At 44.8% G+C, this 24,067-nt stretch overlaps 1 protein-coding gene across 2 annotated transcripts in view; it reads left to right on the top strand.

Moving 5' to 3' along the window:
- Nucleotides 1-24,067, top strand: part of FBXO36 (F-box protein 36) — a 93,458-nt gene that overhangs the window by 30,725 nt on the left and 38,666 nt on the right. For both annotated transcript variants that reach the window (XM_073576630.1, XM_073576629.1), the window contains exon 3: nt 9,288-9,460. In XM_073576630.1, coding sequence (XP_073432731.1) covers nt 9,288-9,460 — 173 coding nt within the window. The remainder of the gene's footprint in view (nt 1-9,287; nt 9,461-24,067) is intronic.

The raw sequence follows: 24,067 nt of genomic DNA, 5'->3' as shown, positions 1-24,067 counted from the left end.
TTTCCATCGCCATATTTCAATACCTATAATTTTTACATATTTCTGCCGACAGAGTCATGTAACGGCTTGTTCTTTTGCGGGATGTTTTTATTGGGACTATTTTCGGTCTCAATGTGTTTTGATCGCTTTCTATTCTGATTTTTGGGAGTCAGAATTAACAAAAAACAGCAATTTAGGAATAGTTTTTTTTTTTTTTTTTGCTGTTCCATGTGTGGCAAAATTGATAAGACAGCTTTATTCTTCAGGTCAGTACAATTACAGTGATACCACATTTATATAGTTTTTACACAATAAAACTATTTATAGGAAAAACTATTAGTTTTGCATTGCTTCATTCTGAGAGCTATAACTTTTATTTTTCCGCTGAAGAAGCTGTATGCCGGATATTTTTTTCCGGGAAAGATAACGCTTTCAGCGATACCATTTTTATTTACATTCGTCTTTTTGATCGCGTTTTATTCCACTTTTTGTTCGGCGATGCGATGAAAAGCACCTTTTTTTCTCTTTTTTATTTGTTTGCTTACAGTGTTCACTGAAGAGGTTAACTAGTGGGACAGATATATGGGACAGGTCATCACAGATGCGGCGATACCAAAACGTGTACTTTTTTTTCACATAGAAATTTATCTGTATTATATATATATATACACTCACTGGCCACTTTATTAGGTACACCTGTCCAACTGTGTGTTAAGACTTAATTTCTAATCAGCCAATCACATGGCGGCAACTCAGTGCATTTAGGCATGTAGACATGGTCAAGACAATCTCCTGCAGTTCAAACCGAGCATCAGTATGGGGAAGAAAGGTGATTTGAGTGCCTTTGAACGTGGCATGATTGTTGGTGCCAGAAGGGCTGGTCTGAGAATTTCAGAAACTGCTGATCTACTGGGATTTTCACGCACAACCATCTCTAGGGTTTACAGAGAATGGTCCGAAAAAGAAAAAAAATCCAGTGAGCGGCAGTTCTGTGGCCGGAAATGCCATGTTGATGCCAGAGGTCAGAGGAGAATGGGCAGACTGGTTCGAGCTGATAGAAAGGCAACAGTGACTCAAATTGCCACCCGTTACAACCAAGGTAGGCAGAAGAGCATCTCTGAACGCACAGTGCGTCGAACTTTGAGGCAGATGGGCTACAGCAGCAGAAGACCAGACTGGGTACCACTCCTCTCAGCTAAGAACAGGAAACTGAGGCTACAATTTGCACAAGCTCATCGAAATTGGACAGTAGAAGATTGGAAAAACGTTGCCTGGTCTGATGAGTCTCGATTTCTGCTGCGACATTCGGATGGTAGGGTCAGAATTTGGCGTAAACAACATGAAAGCATGGATCCATCCTGCCTTGTATCAACGGTTCAGGCTGGTGGTGGTGGTGTCATGGTGTGGGGAATTTTTTCTGGGCACTCTTTGGGCCCCTTGGTAACAATTGAGCATCGTTGCAACGCCACAGCCTACCTGAGTATTGTTGCTGACCATGTCCATCCCTTTATGACCACAATGTACCCAACATCTGATGGCTACTTTCAGCAGGATAATGCGCCATGTCATAAAGCTCGAATCATCTCAGATTGGTTTCTTGAACATGACAATGAGTTTACTGTACTCAAATGGCCTCCTCAGTCACCAGATCTCAATCCAATAGAGCATCTTTGGGATGTGGTGGAACGGGAGATTCGCATCAGGGATGTGCAGCCGACAAATCTGCGCCAACTGTGTGATGCCATCATGTCAATATGGTCCAAAATCTCTGAGGAATGCTTCCAGCACCTTGTTGAATCTCTGCCACGAAGAATTGAGGCAGTTCTGAAGGCAAAAGGGGGTCCAACCCCTTACTAGCATGGTGTACCTAATAAAGTGGCCAGTGAGTGTATATATATATATATATATATATATACACACACACATACACACACATACATACATACAGGGTAGGCCATTTTTATGGATACACCTAAATAAAATGGGAATGGTTGGTGATATCAACTTCCTGTTTGTGGCACATTAGTATATGGGAGGGGGAAATGTTTCAAGATGGGTGGTGACCATGGCGGCCATTTTGAAGTCAGCCATTTTCAATCCAACTTTATTTTTTCAATGGGAAGAGGGTCATGTGACACATCAAACTTAGTGAAAATTTTTTCAAGAAAAACAATGGTGTGCTTGGTTTTAACGTAGCTTTATTCTTTCATAAGTTATTTACAAGTTTATGACCACTTATAAAATGTGTTCAAAGTGCTGCCCATTGTGTTGGATTGTCAATGCAACCCTCTTCTCCCACTCTTGACACACTGATAGCATATCACCAACGATTCCCATTTTATTTAGATGTATCCATATAAATGGCCCACCCTGTATGTATGTATGTATATATATATATATATATATACACACACACACACACACATATATACATACATACAGGTGCTTCTTCCAAAATTAAAATATCATCAAAAAGTGAAATTATTTCAGTTCTTCAATACAGAAATGAAAAAAATGAAACTCATATTATATAGATTCATTACAGAGTGATCTGTTTTAAGTGTTTATTTCTGTTAATGTTAATGATTATGGCTTACAGCCAATGAAAACCCCAAAGTCATTATCTCAGTAAGTTACAAATAATTAACAAAAACACCTGCAAAGTCCCTTAGTCTGTTTCAGTAGGCTCCACAATCATGGAGAAGACTGCTGACTTGACAGTTGTCCAGAAGGCAGTCATTGACACACTCCACAAGGAGGGAAAGCCACAAAAGGTAATTTGTTGTGAGTTCATTTTTCCCTTCATCATTGAGGTCTGATGAACTCCCTCCTCTGGTGAAGGAAGGTAGTGAGACTGATTACCAAACACATGGGCAGCTAGATGATGACTGGGTGGCTGGAATTGAGGACTGGATATAAGGCTGCTGACGCCCTTCTTCCTGGCTGGTGATTTTCCTGCTGGATTCTTGGAGACCAGTCTGATTCCTGCATCTCAAAGCTAAGTTTTTCTGCTCTGCTTTCTTCAGTTTTGTTTTTGTTTTGCCTTGTTTTTTGGGAGTTCTGCCATCCCCGGCCGGGGGTGAGCGGAATTCCATTTTTGTCTCTGATCTGTTGATCTTTTGCTCTGTCTTCAGAATATACCTGAGTGCTGATATAGTCTTTGAAGCCTAGCGACTTCAGGGCCTGTTTTTCCTATCAGTCGGTTGGCTCATTTTGATAGGGTTTTTGCGGATGGCAGACAGCAGCTTTCCTATCCTGTCCTATGTAGTTAGCTTGGGCCCCATCATTTGCTCAACCTATCTTTCTATCTGTGTTAGTGTTTTCATCTTGCTTCACCGTCATTATATGTTGGGGGCTGCCTATTGCTTTGGGGTCTGCTCTGGGGCAGTTTAGTTTTTCCCCTTTCTGTCTTTAGGCTATGTAGCTCTCCCGCTGTGATCGAGGGGTCTAGGGCACCGTAGGAACCCCCCACGGCTACTGCTAGTTGTTGTGGATAGGTTCAGGGGTCTGCAATCCGATAGCTGCCAACCTCTCTGGTTTTTCTGGACTTAGCTGGTATTTTGTTTTTTCCTCCTTCAGTGACTCATCATAAAAGTAATTGCTAAAGAAGCTGGCTGTTCATAGAGTGCTGTATCCAAGTATATTAATGGAAGTAAAATGTGTGGTAGAAAAAGGTGCACAAGCAACCGGGATAACCGCAGCGTTGAAAGGATTGTTAAGAGAAGGCCATTTAAAAATTTGGGGGAGAATCACAAGGAGTGAACTGCTGCTGGTGTCATTGCTTCAAGAGCCACCACACACAGACGTATCCAGGACATGGGCTACAAGTGTCGCATTCCTTGTGTAAAGCCACTTGTGACCAATAGACAAGGCCAGAAGTGTCTTATCTGGGCCAAGGAGAAAAAGAACTGGGCTGTTGCTCAGTGGTCAGAGGTGTTGTTTTCAGGTGAAATTAAATTTTTTGAGAAATCAAGGTCCCAGAGTCTGGAGGAAGAGTGGAGAGGCCACAATCCAAGCTGCTTGAGGTCTAGTGTGAAGTTTCCACAATCAGTGATGGTTTGGGGAGCCATGTCATCTGCTGGTGTAGGTCCACTGCGTTTTATCAAGACCAAAGTCAGCGCAGCCGTCTAACAGGAAAATGTAGAGCACTTCATGCTTTCCTCTGCTGACAAGCTTTATGGAGATGGAAATTTCATTCTCCAGCAGGACTTGGCACCTGTCACACTGCCAAAAGTACCAATACCTGGTTTACACACAACAGTATCACTGTGCTTGATTGGCCAGCAGACTCGCCTGACCTTAACCCCATAGAGCAGGGTTCCCCAACTCCAGTCCTCAAGGCCCACCAACAGATCATGTTTTCAGGATTTCCTTTGTATTGCACAGGTGAAGCAATTATCACATGAGCAATACTAAGGAAATTCTGAAAACATGATCTGTTGGTGGGCCTTGAGGACTGGAGTTGGGGAACCCTGCCATAGAGAATCTATGGGGTATTGTCAAGAGGAAGATGAGAGACACCAGAAACAACAATGCACACGAGCTGAAGGCTGCTATCAAAGCATAAGGCTGTGTGCACATGCTGCGGAATCTGCTGCGGATTCATCCGCGCGGATTTTGCAAAATCCGCAGGTCAAAAGACCTGAGGTTTATCTGCGGATTAGCCTGCAGTTTTGCCCTGTGGTTTATCATCTTCACAATGGAGGAGATGGCAAACCATTGCGGAATCCGCAGAAAGAATTGACATGCAATTCTTTCTGCGGATTTGAAACCGCAGCAAAAACCGCGCAGAAAATTCTGCAGCATCTGCACAGCAGTTTTTGATTTCCATAGGTTAGTATGCTACTGTACACCGCAGCAAAAACTGCTGCGGATCCGCAGGGCCAAATCCGCTTCGGATCCGCAGCAGAATCCGCAGCGTGTGGACACAGCCTAACTCCTCAGCAGTGCCACAGGCTGATGACCTCCATGCCACGCCGCATTGATGCAGTAATTGATGCATAAGGAGCCCGGACCAAGTATTGAGTGCATTTACTGAACATACCTTTCAGTAGACCAACATTTCAGATTTTAAAATCATTTTTCAAGCTGGTGTTATAAAGTATTCTAATTTACTGAGATAATGACTTTTGGGCTTTCATTGGCTGTAAGCCATAATCATCAACATTAACAGAAATAAACACGTGAAATAGATCACTCTGTGTGTAATGACTCTATATAATATGAGTTTCACTTTTTGCATTGAGGAACGGAAATAAATTAACTTTTTGATGATATTCTAATTTTGTGAGAAAACACCTGTATGTGTATGTATGTATGTATTTTTTTTTCCTTACTTTATCCCACTATGGGACTTTCACTTTTTGCAGCCAGATCGCAGTTATAATCCATTGCAATGCACAAGTATTGCAATGGATTATAACTGTCATAGTAATTATAACTGTCACCATGGCAACAATTGGACCTCCATGATGACGTTATGGGGGCCGAGCGGAGTGTAGAGGGTCTCCCTCCGCACGCTTGCTAAATCCTGTGATCACAGTTTTTAGGGGGTTAAAGTGTCGGGAACACTGAGCTGTCTTAATTAATCAGCTGACACTCGGTGGCGATCATGCGCCCACGGCTCATGTGCCCGCAAAATCAGCTGGACGTAATCAGTACATCTAAAGTAGGTAAGTACCAGCCGACCAAGATGTATTGAGTATGTCCAAGGTCGTGAAGAAGATAAGACGCTCAAAAGCCTGAACATATGAACAGTGAGTCGTTTTTACTTAGAAATGCATATGTTAATTCTTTTAAGCTTTTAACGATTTTTCAAATGTGTTTCGGAGCCGAATTCACTTTAAAAGAAATCATGTGCCTAAATCCTTAGAACGTGTGCACACAATGTCTTTTTCAGGTGGCTTCTGCTTGGAACTCTGCTGAAAAAGTGCTAAATTTACCCCATAAGTAATGAATATATGCACAGCAATATCAGGACAAGTTGCCGTGTATATGTTCTGGCTCTTTTTCCACTTCTTTTAACTGCTTTTGGCTTTAAAAACAGTGAAGCGCCTAAAAGATGTGACCTGACCATTCTTGAGGCAGCTTCTGCATGGACGCTGACACCATCTTATATTTTAAATAATAATTTAAAACAAGTCGGCAATGACAAAGCTGCCACATAAATGAAGCAAAAGAGGTCAGAGAAGACGGGACAGGAATGCCAGCATTTTCCTACACTGGTCATACACATATTCAGGGTGAGTGAACACGCTGCGGATACACCTGCGGATTTTTCCACGCAGATTTGCAGGTAAACCCTCAGGTAAAGTGACCTGCGGTTTTCCTGCGGATTTGCCAGTGGTTTTCCCCTGCGGACTGACACCTGGACAATGGAACAGGTGTCAAACCGCTGCAGAATCTGCAGAAAGAATTGACATGCTGCGGATTTAAAACCGCAGCAAATCCGCGCGGAAAAATTCGCAGCATGTGCACTGCAGATTTGAAATCCCATTGGACAACATTGTACTGTACATTGCGGAACTGCTGCGGATCAGCAGGGCCAAATCCGCTGCGGATCTGCAGCAGAATCCGCAGCGTGTGCACATACCCTAAGGCTATGTGCACACGGTGCTGATTCTGCTGTGGAATTTTCCACGCAGATTTTGCTAAATCTGCAGTTAAAATGACCTGCGTTTCACCTGCAGTTTTAGTGCAGATTTAGTGCAGTTTTTGTGCGGATTGAAAATTTCAGCAAAACTGCACAAAAGAAGCGACATGCTGCTTCTTTAAGGCTATGTGCACACGCTGTGGTTTTTGCTGCGGTTCCGCTGCGGTTTTGGCCCTGCGGAACCGCAGCAGTTCCGCAGACATGGTACAGTACCATGTAACCCTATGGGTTTTCAAAACCGCAGTGCTCACGCTGCGGTTTTTTCCACGCGGTTTTGCTGTGTTTTTTTTCCACAGCATGTCAATTGTTTCTGCGGATTCCGCTGCGGTTTCACACCTTTAACATAGTAGAGGTGTGAAACCGCAGGGCAAAACCACAGGCCAAACCGCAGCAAAACCGCAGGTCACTTTACCTGCGGTTCCGCAGGAAAAAACCCGCAGGTGAATCTGCAGTGTGTGCACATAGCCTAAATGCTACTGTACATCACGTGCAGTTCTGCAGGGCCAAATCTGCTGCAGAACTGCACAGAATCTGCACCGTGTGCACATACCCTAAGTGTCAATAGGAATTCTCTACTTCATGTGATTTGTGGCAACACAACACGCAGGATTCATGTTAATAGGTGATGACCTATCCGGTGACTGCATTGGCCAATCACTGGCCACAATAGTGACATTCTGACCAGCAACTTGTCACCACCGTCAGCAGTAATTGAGGTGTTTTAAGTGCAAAGCTTTTGGGATTGACTGAACCAATCACCATCTCCATCTGCTGCACTTCTCTATCTCTCGCACCAATGGTCCCTTTAGTTTTTTTGGCAAGGGGGTGGGGGCAGGTGACACTTTATTTCAGATAGACACTTGATCCTTGTGAACAAACAGTTGTCTGAACCAGCTCATAAACTTTAATTGGACTGTGTGCTATCTATTTTATACTCCAATGTAAAAAAGAAATGAGCGAAGCCTGTGGCTGACTTTTCACGGTCTGTGTGTGGACCACAACTTCCTGACCAACTGGGGGACTCCCGACCTGATCTAACAGACAGCAACAAAGATATATGTAAGGCTATCATTTCAGACCAGGAAACCTGAGGCGGTCTGGAAATTGCAAAACATGAAACAAAATAAATACTCTCAGGCTGGTTTCACATTAGCGCTTTTTAAGCGCACGCACGGCCGGGGGTAGCTCCGCCCCCGAGCCGGCTCTCTGCCCGGCGTGCCCGCCCCTTGCTTGTAGCGCCGCCTCCTAGCGGACAGCGGCGCCTGCGATCGGCGCACCCTATCTTTAGCATAGGGTGCGCAGATCGTGCGCAGGCCGTGCGCTAGTTGCGCTTTGACCTGCGCTGCGCACTTTTGACGGTGCGCCGTGCGCGCCAAAATCGAACTTTTCGGATTTTGGCGCGCACGGCGCACCGTCAAAAGTGCGCAGCGCAGGTCAAAGCGCAACTAGCGCACGGCCTGCGCACGATCTGCGCACCCTATGCTAAAGATAGGGTGCGCCGATCGCAGGCGCCGCTGTCCGCTAGGAGGCGGCGCTACAAGCAAGGGGCGGGCACGCCGGGCAGAGAGCCAGCTCGGGGGCGGAGCTACCCCCGGCCGTGCGTGTGCTTAAAAAGCGCTAATGTGAAACCAGCCTAAGAGACTTGTTCTGTAACATTCTCCAGGAATAGTTTACTTGCTGATCTCAGAATAAACCTATAGGTGGCGATAGGGAGCAAAGTTCCCCGGATTTTTCTTTTCAGCTCTTATTCATGAGGAAATCTGGGGGCTTTTTAGTAATATTTTTTAATCCCCATCTATATTTAGCATCAGAGCTCACATACGTATATAGCGTCCATCTGGGCCATGTATGACACACCTGTATGGAGTTCCCCACTGCTGCCATGTGACACATACTGATGCTGAAAAAGATAAATTTCAGCTCACCTCTTGTAAGTTCGTAAGAATTATTGAAAAGCTCTGAGCGCGGACACGTCTCTGCCAGGACGTATAATGACTCCAAGAAAAGGAAGAAAGGTCCAGCTCCAGTCTAGCTCCAGTCTAAGAGCATTTGTGCTCGAAACGCGTACAGAGACCTGGAGAATATCCCCATGCGGTGAACTTTGTTGCCGTTACTTGATCACAAGCAGCCATGAATGTATTTTAAACATGATACAATAAAATCCTGGATTTTAAATTTCTGGAGCTGGACCTTTCTTCCTTTTCTTGGACACATACTGATGGCTTGGTAAGCTGCAGGATTACCTTCCCTGTGTTACTATTCACGCCACAATCATCTGATGGGTTTTCCTGGAGGAAACAAAATTGCTAAATGACCACGATGTGAATAAATCCTAAAAACAAACTAAAAAAAAATATATATCAATGCATTTCAGCTACATTAGTTATTAACAAGTGTTTTTTTTTTTTTACATTTCTGGCACCTGGGAATACACTCTTCAAATGGCTACCATAAGGCAACATTGGGCTTGTCCGGGCCTGTACACCTGCTTGTGCAGGCTTGTCTGGTAAATGATCACTATTCGTGACGTTTTCTGAACCGGTGTTTCCGTTCTGTAGACTGGAGGTTTGACGTTGTATCGTTCTAACGCGAGGTGGACACTTCTGTGTCTTCTACCCTGTTACAGAGATAAGGGATTCTCCTTTTTACTCTACAGCTCAGATTGGAATAATCTTTGGCGCGAAAACCCTCAAGCACGTGACCAACCTCTGCCGCGGGCAGTACGATTTCCTGGAGCGCCTTCCCGAGTCCTTGATATTGTATATCCTGACTTTCCTGGACTTAGAGGACATCGCTCTGCTCTCCCAAGTGTCTCATACTTTTCAAAAGGTAAATCTATTAGTAACTTAGTACATGTGCACGGAGTAATACACATCAGAAATAACTGACATGTAATTGCTCCAGAATCTGATCACGATATCCAGGGTAGTGCCTCGGGTTTTTCTTTGGACTTGTAGCTTGACCTGGCACAAATAGGGTTTCGGGCATAATTAGTATTTGGCTACATTCACACCTCCATATATATTTTTATATGGGTGTGTAAAATATATCGGCATGTGTGTTGCCCCCATTTTTTTCTGATTTGTTTTTAAGCACTGCAGAAGTAGACTGTCTTAAAGGGAAACTGTCACCAGGTTTTAGCCATTTAATCTGAGAGCAGCACAATGTAGGGACGGATAGCCTGATTCCAGTGATGTGTCACTTACTGGGCTGTGTGCTGTAGTTTTAGTATAATCAGTGTTTTGTCTGCAGATTATCACTAGAGGACTAGGTGTCTCATGCAGACCAGTCTAGCTAATCTGTGTGACTGCACCCCCATCCCTCCACTGATTAGCAGCTTGATGACAATGCAAAGTGTACACAGGAAGCTGAAAATTAGTGGTGTGGGCAGGGTTATACACACCTCAGCATTTACTATATCCACAGCAGAGAAATGTTATCAAAACTACACCAAGCAGTCTAGTAAGTGACACATCACTGGAATCAGGATCGCTGCATAACTGCATAAGAAAAACTTGCTGACAGATTCCTTTTCGCTTTTTTGATCCATTTACTCACTGAAACACTGATGGAAAACTGAACTGAAAAAGAATGTTTTTGGTTTGTTAGTTATATTTAATGGGAACTTGTCACCATGTTTTCCCTATATAAAGTGTATCTACCATTGTGCAGTCTTTAAAGAGGACCTGTCATTTGCTCCAAAAAATTCAAATACCTTGGAAAAATCCTTGAGCTTTCCTGTTTCTGACACTTTTTTTCATTTTGCACTGTGTCACTCCATTTTGGAGATATTCACAGGTTTTGCATTTGGAGCGCAGTATGAGAAATCGCTGCTTTGCAGTCCAACTGCTCGAGTCTTCTCCTTGGGTGTGCACTTTCTCCCCTTTTTCCTAGATGCTGTCAATTACAGATCAGCAGCTAATCCAGCTGTCTATAAGGCATGTTCACACTTTCAGTATTCTACATCAATATTTATAAGCCAAAATCAAAAGTGAGTGAAAAATACAGACGTCGTGACATAGTTATATTATATTTTTCCTCTGATTCTTCCTCTCCTGATTTTGACTTAAAAACACTGATGTAAAATACTGAACATGTGAACATGGCTTAGGCCGGGGTCACACTAACCGACGCAAAATACGGTCCATAGTTTACATGCGTAATACGGATGAATGACCCCTAAACAGTGCTCCGTATGTCATCCGTAATCAAGGTGTGGTCGCGTATTTTGCGCATGTCTGCATCTGTATGGCGAGATTTTCTCGCCGCCTTGCAAAATGGACATATAATGGAGCCCTATGACAGCGTTTCTAACAGAAACGAAATAAGAGATATAGACACATAGAATGCATATATATATATATATATATATATATATATATATATATATATATACACACACACACACACAAGTCATTGAGACAAACATATATATATATATTAAAAAAAACAAAAAAAGCATTTCATTTCATGTTTTTTTTATATGTCTCTGACTAATAATTAGATGAGGGTTTGTGTGCAAAATTTGGGAGTTGTAGTTGTTATTTTAAGGGGTTAATTCGTTGTTAAAAAATGCGTGGGCTTCCCATTGCCCTGTAGCGGTGGCGAATGGGTTAATCTATCAAAGGGTTAATGTCACCTTACAATCGAATGGTGACATTAACCCTTTGTTAGATTAACCCACACACCACCAATATAGGGCAATGGGAAGCCCACGCATTTTTAAACAACGAATTAACCCCTTAAAATAACAACTACAACTCCCAAATTTTGCACACAAATCCTCATCTAATTATTAGTCAGGGACATATAAAAAAAAAAGAAATGAAATGCTTTACTGAATGTAAACCATGTGTCATTTCATGTCGGGTTGGGGAATGATTTGATAGAAGCCGGCAATTTAATTAGCGGCTATTCTGCTATGAAGAACTCTGGGAAATATAAATATATATATATATATATATATATATATATATGTTTGTCACAATGACATGTATGTATATATATATGTGCATTCTATGTGTCTATATCTATTCTTTCATTTCTTTGTTAAACCTGTCAGTGTGATTTTACTGTATAGCGCACTGAATTGCCGGCTTTGCTAAAAGACACCGGGTGCGTATTTCTCGCAAGTCACATTTGTGGTCCGTGTGTAATCCGTATTTTTAGCGCACCCATAGACTTGCATTGGCATACTACGGGCGTAGTACGCTGACAATCGCAGCATGCTGCGATTGGCACGGACCGTAGAATACGCCCGAGAAATATACGGCTGTTGGGAGCTGCCCCACAGAGAATCATTTGTCTGTGTGTAATGCGTGCTTTTAATGCCTCTCACTCGGCCGTATTCCTCTCTAGTGTGTCACCGGCCTTATTATCAAACACTGATGATCTGCAAATCTAGCGCGTGCACGACGCTTATTCCGGCAGCGTCACTGCGTCTCTGAAGCCGGGTGTACGCGTCCCGTTTTCAGAGACACACACTGTGCATGACCAGGAGCCATCTTCTAAACTTCCAGTCATGCACAATGCGCGCCTCTGAAGATGGGAAGCGTACACCCGACTTCAGAAACCCAGTGACGCTGCCGGAATGAGTGGCGCGCTTGCACTAAATTTGCATAAGCAGTGATGATGCCACTCGTACATTTTATGTTATCATGCCTACAGGGGCGTGATAACATGAAAAGAGGGCTGACTACTTTGCGGCAACTAACGCCCGATCGACTAGTCAAAGTGCTCATTAGCATAGGAAACGGGCATTATAAATGCTTTTTTTTTTTAAAGCTCATTTGACCAGAAAAATGTTACAGAGCTGGTTAAGGAGGGAGTTTAATCACACAAAGCTGAATGCTGCTGGATTGGAGGGCATGGGTGACCTGACAGGTTCCCTTTAACTTTACCCCTTAATGACCATCAATACGTCTTTTAACTGACCTGAGGTTAGTTTCACACTAGCGTTCTCGGGCGCAGCGCAGGGCCACCGCTTAGCTCCGGCCGCGCCCCCTCCGGTAAGCTCATCCTAGGATCGCATGACGCTGCATGCGATTAGCGTACCATATATTTAGCATTGGGTATGCTGGTCATGCGCTGGTATGATTTTGCTGGCTCTGCGCCCTTTTGGCGCTGCGCCCAGCGCACAAAATGCAACACAGCGCGTTTTTTGTGCGCTGGGCGCAGTGCCAGCAGAATCATACCAGCGCACGGTCAGCATACACAACGCTAAATATACGGTAAGCTGATCGCATGCAGCGTCATGCAATCCTAGGAGGAGCTGACCGGAGGGGGCGTGGCCGGGGGAGGAGCTAAGCGGCGGCCTTGTCCTGCGCCCAAGAACTCTAGTGTGAAACTAGCCTGAGATATAAGAGAATAACATCCCCATACAGGTGACAATCCAGCAGCTGTCGGCTGTACACTATAGCTGACAACTTGCTGCATCAGCCACGATCAGTGTTGTCACCGTCCGTATCTGTTTAACCACTTAGATGCTGTTGTCAATAATGACTATATCATATAAATGTTTAAAAGAGTGTGGGGGCTACCTCTTTATGCCCATCGGCACCCTGAGGTTATGATTGTGTGGTCCTGATGTTTGCCATGGCAATTCACGAGCAAATCGCGGCCTTAAAGTTTGCCGTATATAGAGGCTTGTTCAGAAGTCAGCGACATTTAGGTGGTAAAAATCAACCTTTTCATTCCTGTCATGCCACTTTGTAATAATTCCTGAAAAGCACCTGAAGGGTTAATAAACTACATGACAGCAGTTTTCAGTATGTCAGGGGTGCTGTTTTTAAAATAGTATAACTTTTCCAAAATTTAGGACCCCTAAAGTCACTTCAGACCTGGTTAAGTCCTGTAGTGCAGCGCTTACTGCTTGTGTTGAGGGACACTCGCTTGGGATTAACGTAGACAGGCACATTTTTTGCTCACATAAACAGTCTATGAGGTTTATTTTACACAGCATAAACCAAAGGGTAGGCCCTGTTGTACGTGACAGGCCTACCACCATCCATAATATTTCAACAAATGGCTTTTCCTTGCAGTCCTTAAACACGGTGGACCTCTGTTCAGTGACCATGGGCGACCGCACGTCAACAGTTCCTTAACGTTCATAGAACAATACAAGCACCAACAGTCTATGAAGGTACCTTACAGGAGCTCCTGCTCCAGACGCCGACTCCTTTTTAGTTCTCTCTCTCCCAGGGAAGCTGCCTTGCTGGGATCACCGTCCTTGTGACCAGGGCACTCCTGACAGTACAGACCCACAGAAGGTCGGTAGCTCCCCCAACGCAGGACCTTCACAGACTCTGCTCACACATGGCCTCATCGGGTGCTATTCAGGACGTCCGTCCCCCCATGGTCCGTCCAACACACAGGTCTCACTGGGTGCTCTTCAGGAATCCGATCCTACGGCCAGGACCTCCCAACACACCAGCCGCACCGGGTGCTATTCAGGGATCCGATCCTACGGCCAGGACCTCCCAACACACCGGCCTCCAGGTCCAACGTTTCACCATGCGCTCTTCAGGAAGTTAGCAACTGCCAAAATACCGGCCTTCCAGGACCTTCCACTCTGACCACTTAGTCACATTTTATATCCCAAACCACCCCCATATGTGGGCGGTGTATGTGTGGCTAGCCAATCCCACCCAGCTCTCCGTCTAGCCCTATAAGTCCCCCCTTATAGGTAAATAAACTCATGGACTACAAGTCCCAGCACAACAACATCATTTTTGGGCTTACAGCACAGAGGACCTCTGCAACACGTACCGGCCATTTGCAATCATGCTGGTCACTGTTTCACCATCACAATCAAAGAAGCACGCACAAGCATATCCTGAGGAGCACATACAGCGCACCCTAGCTGTAACAGGGGTCACCGCATCACAAACCCCCCTCTGTTCAAACATGTGGGGTTGAACATTTGTCAAACACCAGGGGCCTCGAGACCGGGTACCCATGTCACCTTGTCCTACAAGTCAAGAAGACCGTCTCAGTCTGTTTTGGGCGTCATTCAGCATTATACCTTTGTTAGGCCTTCTCCACCCCCAGCGGTCAGTATATCGGCCTTGGGCTTCAGCCCTTGAGTCACCATCTGTCACCATTCCCAAGGGTGCCCCTTCACGTGACCTTTCTCTCCATGGCCACCTCCCACGGTTGTTGCAGTCATAAGCCCCACGTCCAGTCGATCCTACTGGCTGATCGGAGTCTGCCCCTTTATCACTACATGCACTACCGGGTCTCCCGCCTAAGTCACTCAGCCCTGAGCTAACTGATTCGACATTACTTCTACCTCTTTCATCAGGACTCTTTCTGTAATCTCTCTGCTGGCCATTTCTCCTATGGTCTTTATTGCCCATAGAGCAGTTCTTCCATATGTCTCTATGTCTTCTGTTAGCTTCATCTTGAGGACCTTCAGTCTTTAGCGAACCTCTTCACCTCTCTGTCCCGTGAGATGAAGGTGGCGGCCATTTGTTTCCCATTTCCTGCAGCTCTTTATTGATCTGCTCTCCTTCAAGCCTTAGCTGCTCGATTCCTATTATGTACGCCACGCGATACCCCAGGAGCATCCGGATATTCCCAAGACTATGGATCCGACAACAAGGAATGGAGCCATCCCATCGTCACCCACGACCTGGGCGTCGTCATCAGCCGGAATCTTCAGTCTCTTCACATAGGATCTATTCACAATCTCCTGCATCACTTTCCCAAGTCTTCCGATGACTTTCCCCATCAAATTTCTGGGTACCAGAACGATGTCTTCCGCAAAGCCCAGCCGATTTTGAGCTCTCGCGAGCTTCCTTATTCCTCCTGTGAATAGTGGAACCCACATATTTCAAGTTAAATTATTGCATTGCAATTTAATTTGAGTTTCACACATTTATTTCATAGAGATGTATATATATGTTTCTTAGATCTTTGTTTGACTGGTAAACCACACCAATTCATCTCCAGCTCTACCTACCGCAATAAAACCCCAGGCAATACAATCTTGCCTGACGTCACCTCCCGTTGACGTCACTGAGGCTGCGAGGAGTCCCCGGCTGATCTGTGAATGAACTAATGACCGTGGGAAAAAAGTCAGAAACTTTCCCACGGTAATTAGATCATCTACAGGCAGCCATTGAGGCTGCGCAGAGCTGAAACAATTCATTTAGTAGTAGTTTACAGTGGGGCTGGTCGCATTAGCACCGGTCCTCATTGTAAACTATTTAACCCCTTCTGATGGATTGCAGCGTGGGACATGACTAAACGGCGGAGAGGTAAGGATATTGGTGATTTTTTTATGGGTTTTTTTTGCAGGTCATGTTTTTTTTTGGATTACCAGACTAAGGCCTCTTTCACACATCAGGTTTTCGCCGTCAGGCGCGATCCGGCGCTTTTGACAGAAACCGGATCCGGCGAAATGCAATGCCGGATCCGGTTTCCCCCCATTGACTTGCATTTGCGCCGGATGGCCATGCGTTTCATCCGGTTATCGCCGGATCCGGCAATGTGTCGCAATGTGTCGCGATCCGGCGTCTGGAAAAAACGTCTACTGTAACGTTTTTTGTCTCCGGCGAAAAAGCCGGACACGCCGGATCCGGCGCGTCCGGCTTTTTCACACAATGAAAGCCTATGAGCGCCGCAATGCGCCGGATCCGGTTTTTTGGTCTGAGCATGCTCAGTAGCTCTGCCCACAAGACATATATAAAAGCAAGACAGTGGGACCCACAGCCACACCCAACATGCCACCCAAGACAAAAACCAGGCGCAGGAGAAGGCAGGAGACCACTGCAGCACCATCCGCACCACCACCACCCCAAATGGAGCAGCAAATAGAACATGTTGAGGAGGGGAGGCCAGCAGCAGAGGAGAGACGGTAATTATCAAATAACCCATTCCTCCAAACTAGGGCTATTGAATATCAAGATATTCATTGGCCCTTTGTTTCTCTTTATTCAACAGCCGCCCAATAGATGCAGCAGCAGCAGCAGCAGCAATGGCAGCAGCTTCAACACCACCCACAGGCATGGAGTATGGCCACCAGGAAGACAGCACATCATCTTCTGGGAGCCCTCCCTCGCATCGTCAGCGTTTGACGGTAAGTTTTTATTTCCAAAATCCATCTTCTCTGTAATATATGTCTATTCATGGCCTTTTATTTCAAAACAGGAATCACAAGATGAAGAGGAGCTCCCAGAAGAAGAAGGAAGGGGTGGACAGACACCTGGAGTGGGCTCACAATTGGTAAGTTTTTTGCATCAAACGCAGAAACACAACATCACACTACACACAACACATAGAAAACAATGTTCTGCAGACCACACACAGCAAACAAATGCCTACATCCAAAGACATAACATTTTTTGTTTTCTTCTCTAGTCTTCCCAATCTGGTGCTTGGCCAAGAGGTGCTCGCAGTGCCTCCCAGGGTCGTCGGCGACAGCAACGCGGCGGTCACCAGCGTGTAAGTATAAATATTTTTGCTTTGTTTTTTTGCACTTTTTATTTCATTTCTTTTGTGGAGGCTAATTATGTTATTTTTGTCTTTTTCTTTAACAGCCTTCACAGCGTGCTCCCGACTCTGACGTTGAGGATGGAGGGATTGATATGGACCGCCTCATCGATCTTGTCAGAGAAAGGGAGCCGCTCTGGAATATGGCTGACCGCCGCCACGCTGACCTGATCGTTACCCGACGACTCTGGGAGGAAATCTGTTCGCTCCTTGTGGGCCGCTGGGAGGACCTCGATGTTCGGGCCCAGATTACAGAGCGTAAGTATATACAGTACCGGTTGCTTGATGTAAACCAGTGTTTCCCGAACTCCAGTCCTCGTGGTCCCCACGGATCATGTGTTCAGGATTTCTATTTACTATGGAAATCCTGAAAACATGACCCCTGGGGACCATGAGGACTGGAGTTTGGGAAACACTGATGTTGTATACTAACCACTCCTTTCTCGTTTCAGGGAACAGAATTGTGAATCGGTGGCGGTCTGTGAGGGATCGTTTCAAGAAGGAGTTCAATAAAGAGATGCGGGCCCCGAGTGGATCTGGAGGACGCAGGAGCAAGTACAAGTACGCAGAAGCCCTGTCGTTCCTCCGGGAAACAATGGTCACCAGAAGGTAAATATTACACACCACATGTGAAAAAAAATGTTAGATGTAAATTTTTTTTTCAGCCAGGGCCATACCATGTCAGTATTTTAATTGTTTTTTTTTCTCTTTATTCCACAGCACGGTGAGCAGCACTCGGGAGCCTGCACGATTGGACCCTTCTGAGGCGATCCCTGAGGAGACCGGCACCGAGGGACACTTCGACCGCCCCAGTACATCTGCACCTTCCCAGCCTTCCCACACATTCGACCCATCTGTCCCATCCACCAGCACAGGAGCATCGTGGCCGCCTACATTACATGAAGCTGCTGGTGAGGAGATCGCTTTCCCTTTACCCCACCCTTCTGCCCCTGCCACCTCTAGTACACCTGCGGGTACTGGGCGGCAGCGGCAGAGGGGTCAGGAAAAGACTTATGCGCCAGAGTTCTTGCATCTGAATGCATCTTTCCAGAACTGTCTAAAAGTCTTGTCAGAGCAAATCTCCGCAGGCTATCAGCAGATCAACTCCAGCATTCTGGAGGTGAAGACACTTCTGCAAACCATGCATTCAGAAGCAAGATCTTCGCCAAACCACACCTTTTTCAGGTCTGTTGTGGAGCGCATGGAAACTCTCTCTCCTGCCCAGCAGATGCATGTAATGCATTCATGCCACGCTGCTCTCCAGCAAGTTACCTCCCAACCTCCTCCTCCTCCTCCCACCACAGTAGTTCCTCCACCTGCACCCCCTCCAGCCACTTTCCATCCTCCCCCTCCTATTACATCTACACCCCCTCCAGCCACTTTCCATCCTCCCCCTCCTATTACATCTACACCCCCTCCAGCCACTTTCCATCCTCCCCCTCCTATTACATACCATCCACCTCCAGCCACTTTCCATCCTCCCCCTCCTATTACATACCATCCACCTCCCCAGCACCATCCACCTCCCCAGCACCAGCCACCTCCCCAGCACCAGCCACCTCCCCAGCACCAGCCACCTCCCCAGCACCAGCCACCTCCCCAGCACCAGCCACCTCCCCAGCACCAGCCACCTCCCCAGCACCAGCCACCTCCCCAGCACCAGCCACCTCCCCAGCACCAGCAACCTCACCAGTACCAGCAACCTCACCAGTACCAACAACCTCCACAGTACCTGCAAACTCCCCAGTACCAGCAACCTCCCCAGTACCAGACATCTCCCCACTTCCAGCAACCTGCCCCGTACCAGACATCTCCCCACTTCCAGCAACCTGCCCCGTACCAGACATCTCCCCACTTCCAGCAACCTGCCTCGTACCAGACATCTCCCCACTTCCAGCAACCTGCCCCGTACCAGACATCTCCCCACTTCCAGCAACCTGCCCCGTACCAAACTCCTTCCCCATACAACTTGCCATCAACATCATCTGCTCCTACAGTCCCTGCCCAACCCTCCACTCCACCACCCACCACCTCTTCTGCTTCCCACATGTCCACCCATTCTGTAGTTTTTTCCACACCTTCACCTCTAACTGTTCCTTCCCCACAACGATCCCAGTCCTCTCTCCACACTCCCAGTGTCGAAGTGTCCCGCAGCCCCTACAGCAGTATTTCCACCACACACTACACAGAATTATAATGTGTGTTTTTAAATAAAAATGACCAGTTTTATGGTTTCAGTTTTATAGTTTCAAAGTTTTATTAAACAAGTTTATTAAAATTTTAAAAAAGTTTACTAAAAAAAACATTTTTCAATAAAAGTTAAATTATTTTACACTGGTTGTCTGTCATTTCTTTCTGCGGCGAAAAAGGTTAAATACAGGGTATTTAAAAGGTGAAATGGTATTCAAAACTAGGTATATAACTGTGGGTAAATTTTAGCTTTTTGCCACAGTTGTGTTCCTGGTTGTGTTTGAAGCAAAGTATTTCACCTAAAAAGTTGTGTTTATTGTTGGTGATTTCCTAACAATGTACACAACTTTTGTTAAAAGGTGAAATACTTTGCATAAAACACAACCAGGTACACACCTGTGGCCTAAAGCTAAAAATAGAGACCATGACAAGATAGCCAACTTTGGTTGGCAAAGGTATATACTGTTGGTACAGAAGGTACACAAGTTTGGGGCACAAATCTTTCACACTCTGTCATCCTGCCAGTGTACTCTGCCTTGAGATGACATAAAGTATAGTGCAAAATTGTCCCTCATTACTGAAACCGTCACAGAACTTCTAGTGGTAATGTCATGGTAATCTTGCAAGGTGGTTTCTTCAGAGGTGTCCTCAATGGAAATGGGTTCCTTGCATATAACAAAATTGTGGAGTACCACGCACGCTTTGATCACCTCGTCCACAGTTTCTGTCTTGAGGTTGATCGCAGTCAATAGGACCCGCCATTTGGCTGTCAGAATACCAAAGGTACATTCAACCATTCTTCTTGCTCTTGTGAGGCGGTAATTAAAAATGCGTTTTGGTCTTGTCAATCCTCTGCTAGAGTACGGTTTCAAAAGGTGTTCTGACAGCTGGAAGGCTTCATCCCCTACACAGACAAATGGCATAGGTGGACCAGATGTTTGCGGCAGCGGTCTAGGTGGTGGGAACTGGAAGGTGTTTCCATACAGTTTACGCCCCATGGCAGACAGTTTGAAAACTTGAGAGTCATTGGAGCGGCCATAGGCCCCAATATCAACCGCAATAAATTTGTATTCCGCGTCAGCGATGGCCATGAGGACAATTGAAAAATATTTCTTGTAATTGAAATATTCCGATCCCGATCCAGCTGGCTTTACAATGCGGATATGTTTCCCGTCCACAGCGCCCAAGCAGTTTGGAAACTGACATATCTGTTGAAACTTGTCAGCAATTTCAATCCACCTCTCTGTTGTGGGCTCTGGTAAAAACTCTTCAGCTAAGGAGTCCCACAGTGCACGGCATGTGTACTTCACAATTCCAGATATGGTGGAAATCCCGAGTCTGTACTGGAAATGCAGTGACGAAAGTGATTCTCCAGTTGCAAGAAATCTGTGGGGAATTAACAAACAATAAATTAGTTTTAAATCACAGCATTATACCAAAACTGACCTAACACTTGGAGATACAAACTACCACCAACAAGATTGCAGTGAAAGTGTGCTCTGATGCGATCATATCCAATAAATGTGGCTTACCTTAAAGTCACCATCAGACGCTCTGCGGGTGAAACGGAGAAGCGGCAATAGGTGTCCGCTTTTCTTATGAGGTGTGCAATGCGCTCCACCAAGTAATCAAAATTCTCCATTTTCATCCTAACATATCCAAAAAATTTATCCGGGTTTCGTCGAAGGTCCATGCATAGTGTAGAATAGACCCCACGCGTCATTCTCTTGGCTGTGATGGGGTGGATCCACAAACGTCGTCTACGATGCCTGATGCGCTGCTGTCTCGCTCTCTCCTTCTCCAGAACAATCACCCTCAAACGATTTGCCTCCGCTGTAAAATCCGCCAAATTCTTCAAAATATTTCCAATGACAACATCCATCTTTGCCAGTAAACTTGCTCTTCTCTCCAACCTGCACTTTCTCCTCTACAACCTGTCAAAGAAGGGCTGTAGGAACATGCTATATATAGTTTTCCAGTAGCCAATCCCGTTCGGAAGGCCACAAGGGTCAATTTTAAAAACCGGATCCGGCGTAATCCGTCGAAAAACGGATGAACCGGATGAGACGGATCCGGTTTTGTCTGTCAAGAAAAAGACGGATCCGGCAGAAAACCGGATCCGTCACATCCGGTTTTACTAAACATTTGCCGGATCCGGCGTTCCGGCACGACGCCGGATCGCGCCTGACGCCGAAAACCTGATGTGTGAAAGTAGCCTAATAAAAATTTGTCAAAAACTTGGGGTATTTATTTCATTAAATGACTTTTTAATTAATGTCTGTGTGTTGTTTTTAACCCTTTCTTAGTATAGGGTTAATAATGGATCGGTGTCTTATTGACACCTCTCCATTATTAATCGGCTTAATGTCACCTTACAATCGAATGGTGACATTAACCCTTTGTTATATTAACCCATTCGCCACCGCTACAGGGCAATGGGAATATAGAGGATAAGTGCCAGAATTGGCACATCTTATAGATGCGCCATTTCTGGGGTGTCTGGGGGCAGATTTTTGTAGCGGGGGGGACAAAAACAATGGTCCCTTTCATGGCTATTAAAATCTGCCCTCACTCACCTGCTTAACCTCTCTGGTTGACAAATTACAGCGGAAGCCCACGCATTTTTTTACAACGAATTAACCCATTAAAATAACAACTACACCTCCAAAATTTTGCACACAAAACCTCATCTAATTATTAGTCAGGGACATATAAAAAAACATGAAATGAAGTGGTTTACTGAATGTAAACCTTGTGTCATTTCATGTCGGGTTGGGGAATGATTTGACAGAAGCCGGCAATTGAATTAGCAGCTATTCTGCTATGAAGAACTCTGTGAAATATAAATATATATATATGTTTGTCACAATTACATGTATGTATGTATGTATGTATGTATATATATATTTATGAATTCTATGTGTATATATCTACTCTTTCGTTTCTTTATTAAACCTGTCAGTGTGAGTTTACTGTATCGCGCACTGAATTGCCGGCTTTTCTAAAAGACACCGGGTGCGTATTTCTCGCAAGTCACATGTGTGGTCCGTGTGTAATGCGTATTTTTAGCGCATCCATAGACTTTCATTGGCGTATTACGGGCGTAGTTTGCTGACAATCGCAGCATGCTGCGATTGGCACGGACCGTAGAATACGGACGAGAAATATACGGCTGTTGGGAGCTGCCCCATAGAGAATCATTGGTCCGTGTGTAATGAGTGCTTTTAACGCCTCTCACTCCTCCGTATTCCTCTCTAGTGTGACCCCGGCCTAATAGAGAATCTCATTCTATTAAACACCGTTTAAATAAACGTAGTTATCCTACACGGACAAATAACAGAGCTGTAAATATAACTAACCGTAAAACAAGAGACTCACTTATGAAGTCAGATTCTTTATCTCCGCGCAAAAATAATCAGATAGATCGTCCCACCTTGGTACTCACTTACATTGCTCACTATAAAACTATTTGCAACATCATAAATAAAAATTTGCATATACTTCGAAAGGATAGTATTATGGATAGTTTATTGACAAATGTGGTTAAAATTGTTTCCAGTAGGGCACCCACTCTGGGCAATTTTTTGTCCCCTAGTCTATATAACGCTAAAAATTCTAAAATGAGTAACTGGTTATCAGCAATGGGCTAACACAAATGTGGTAAATTCCCTTGCAAACCATGTCCTTTTTCCTCAAAAATTACGGATTTCTATAATTCTACTAATAATAAAAACTATAAAATTAAGGAGTTTTTAAATTGCAATTCTAATCATGTAGTCTATATAATAAAATGCAATAAGTGTATCTTGAAATATGTGGGTTCCACTATTCGCAAACTAAAAGAAAGAGTATGAGAACACCTTTATGATATAGCACAGCTTCAGGGTGGAGATAGGGAAAAACTTTTGCATGACAGGGAAGCACTGTGGATCTATGGCCGGGGTCACACTAAGGCTGGAGTCACACTAACCTGCGCAAAATACGGTCCGTAGTTTACAGGCGTAATACGGATGAATGACCCCTAAACAGTGCTCCGTATGTCATCCGTAAGCAAGGTGTGGTTGCGTATTTTGCGCATGTCTGCATCCGTATGTAATCCATATGGCGAGATTCTCTCGCCGCCTTGCAAAATGGACATATAATGGAGCCCTATGACAGGGTTTCTAACAGAAGCGAAATAATAAATCTAGACACATAGAATACATATATATATATATATATATATATATATATATACTGTGTGTGTGTATATATATATATATATATATATATATACACATACACACAAGACATTGAGATAAATATATATATATATTTCACAGAGTTCTTCATAGCAGAATAGCCGCTAATTAAATTGCCAGCTTCTGTCAAATAATTCCCCAACCCGACATGAAATGACACATGGTTTACATTCAGTAAAGCATTTCATTTCATGTTTTTTTTATTTTTTTATATGTCCTTGACTAATAATTAGATGCAGGTTTGTGTGCAAAATTTGGGAGTTGTAGTTGTTATTTTAAGGGGTTAATTCTTTGTTCAAAAATGCGTGGGCTTCCCATTGCCCTGTAGCGGTGGCGAATGGGTTAATCTATCAAAGGGTTAATGTCACCTTACAATCGAATGGTGACATTAACCCTTTGTTAGATTAACCCACTCGCCACCAATATAGGGCAATGGGAAGCCCACGCATTTTTTACCAAAGAATTAACCCCTTCACTACCAAGGGTGGTTTGCACGTTAACTCCCGGGCCA

The sequence above is a fragment of the Dendrobates tinctorius genome, unplaced genomic scaffold (genome assembly GCF_039654945.1).
Source record: "Dendrobates tinctorius isolate UK_male_01 unplaced genomic scaffold, ASM3965494v1 ptg000049l, whole genome shotgun sequence".
Taxonomy (NCBI): domain Eukaryota; kingdom Metazoa; phylum Chordata; class Amphibia; order Anura; family Dendrobatidae; genus Dendrobates; species Dendrobates tinctorius.
This window is presented reverse-complemented; position numbering and strand designations above follow the sequence as displayed.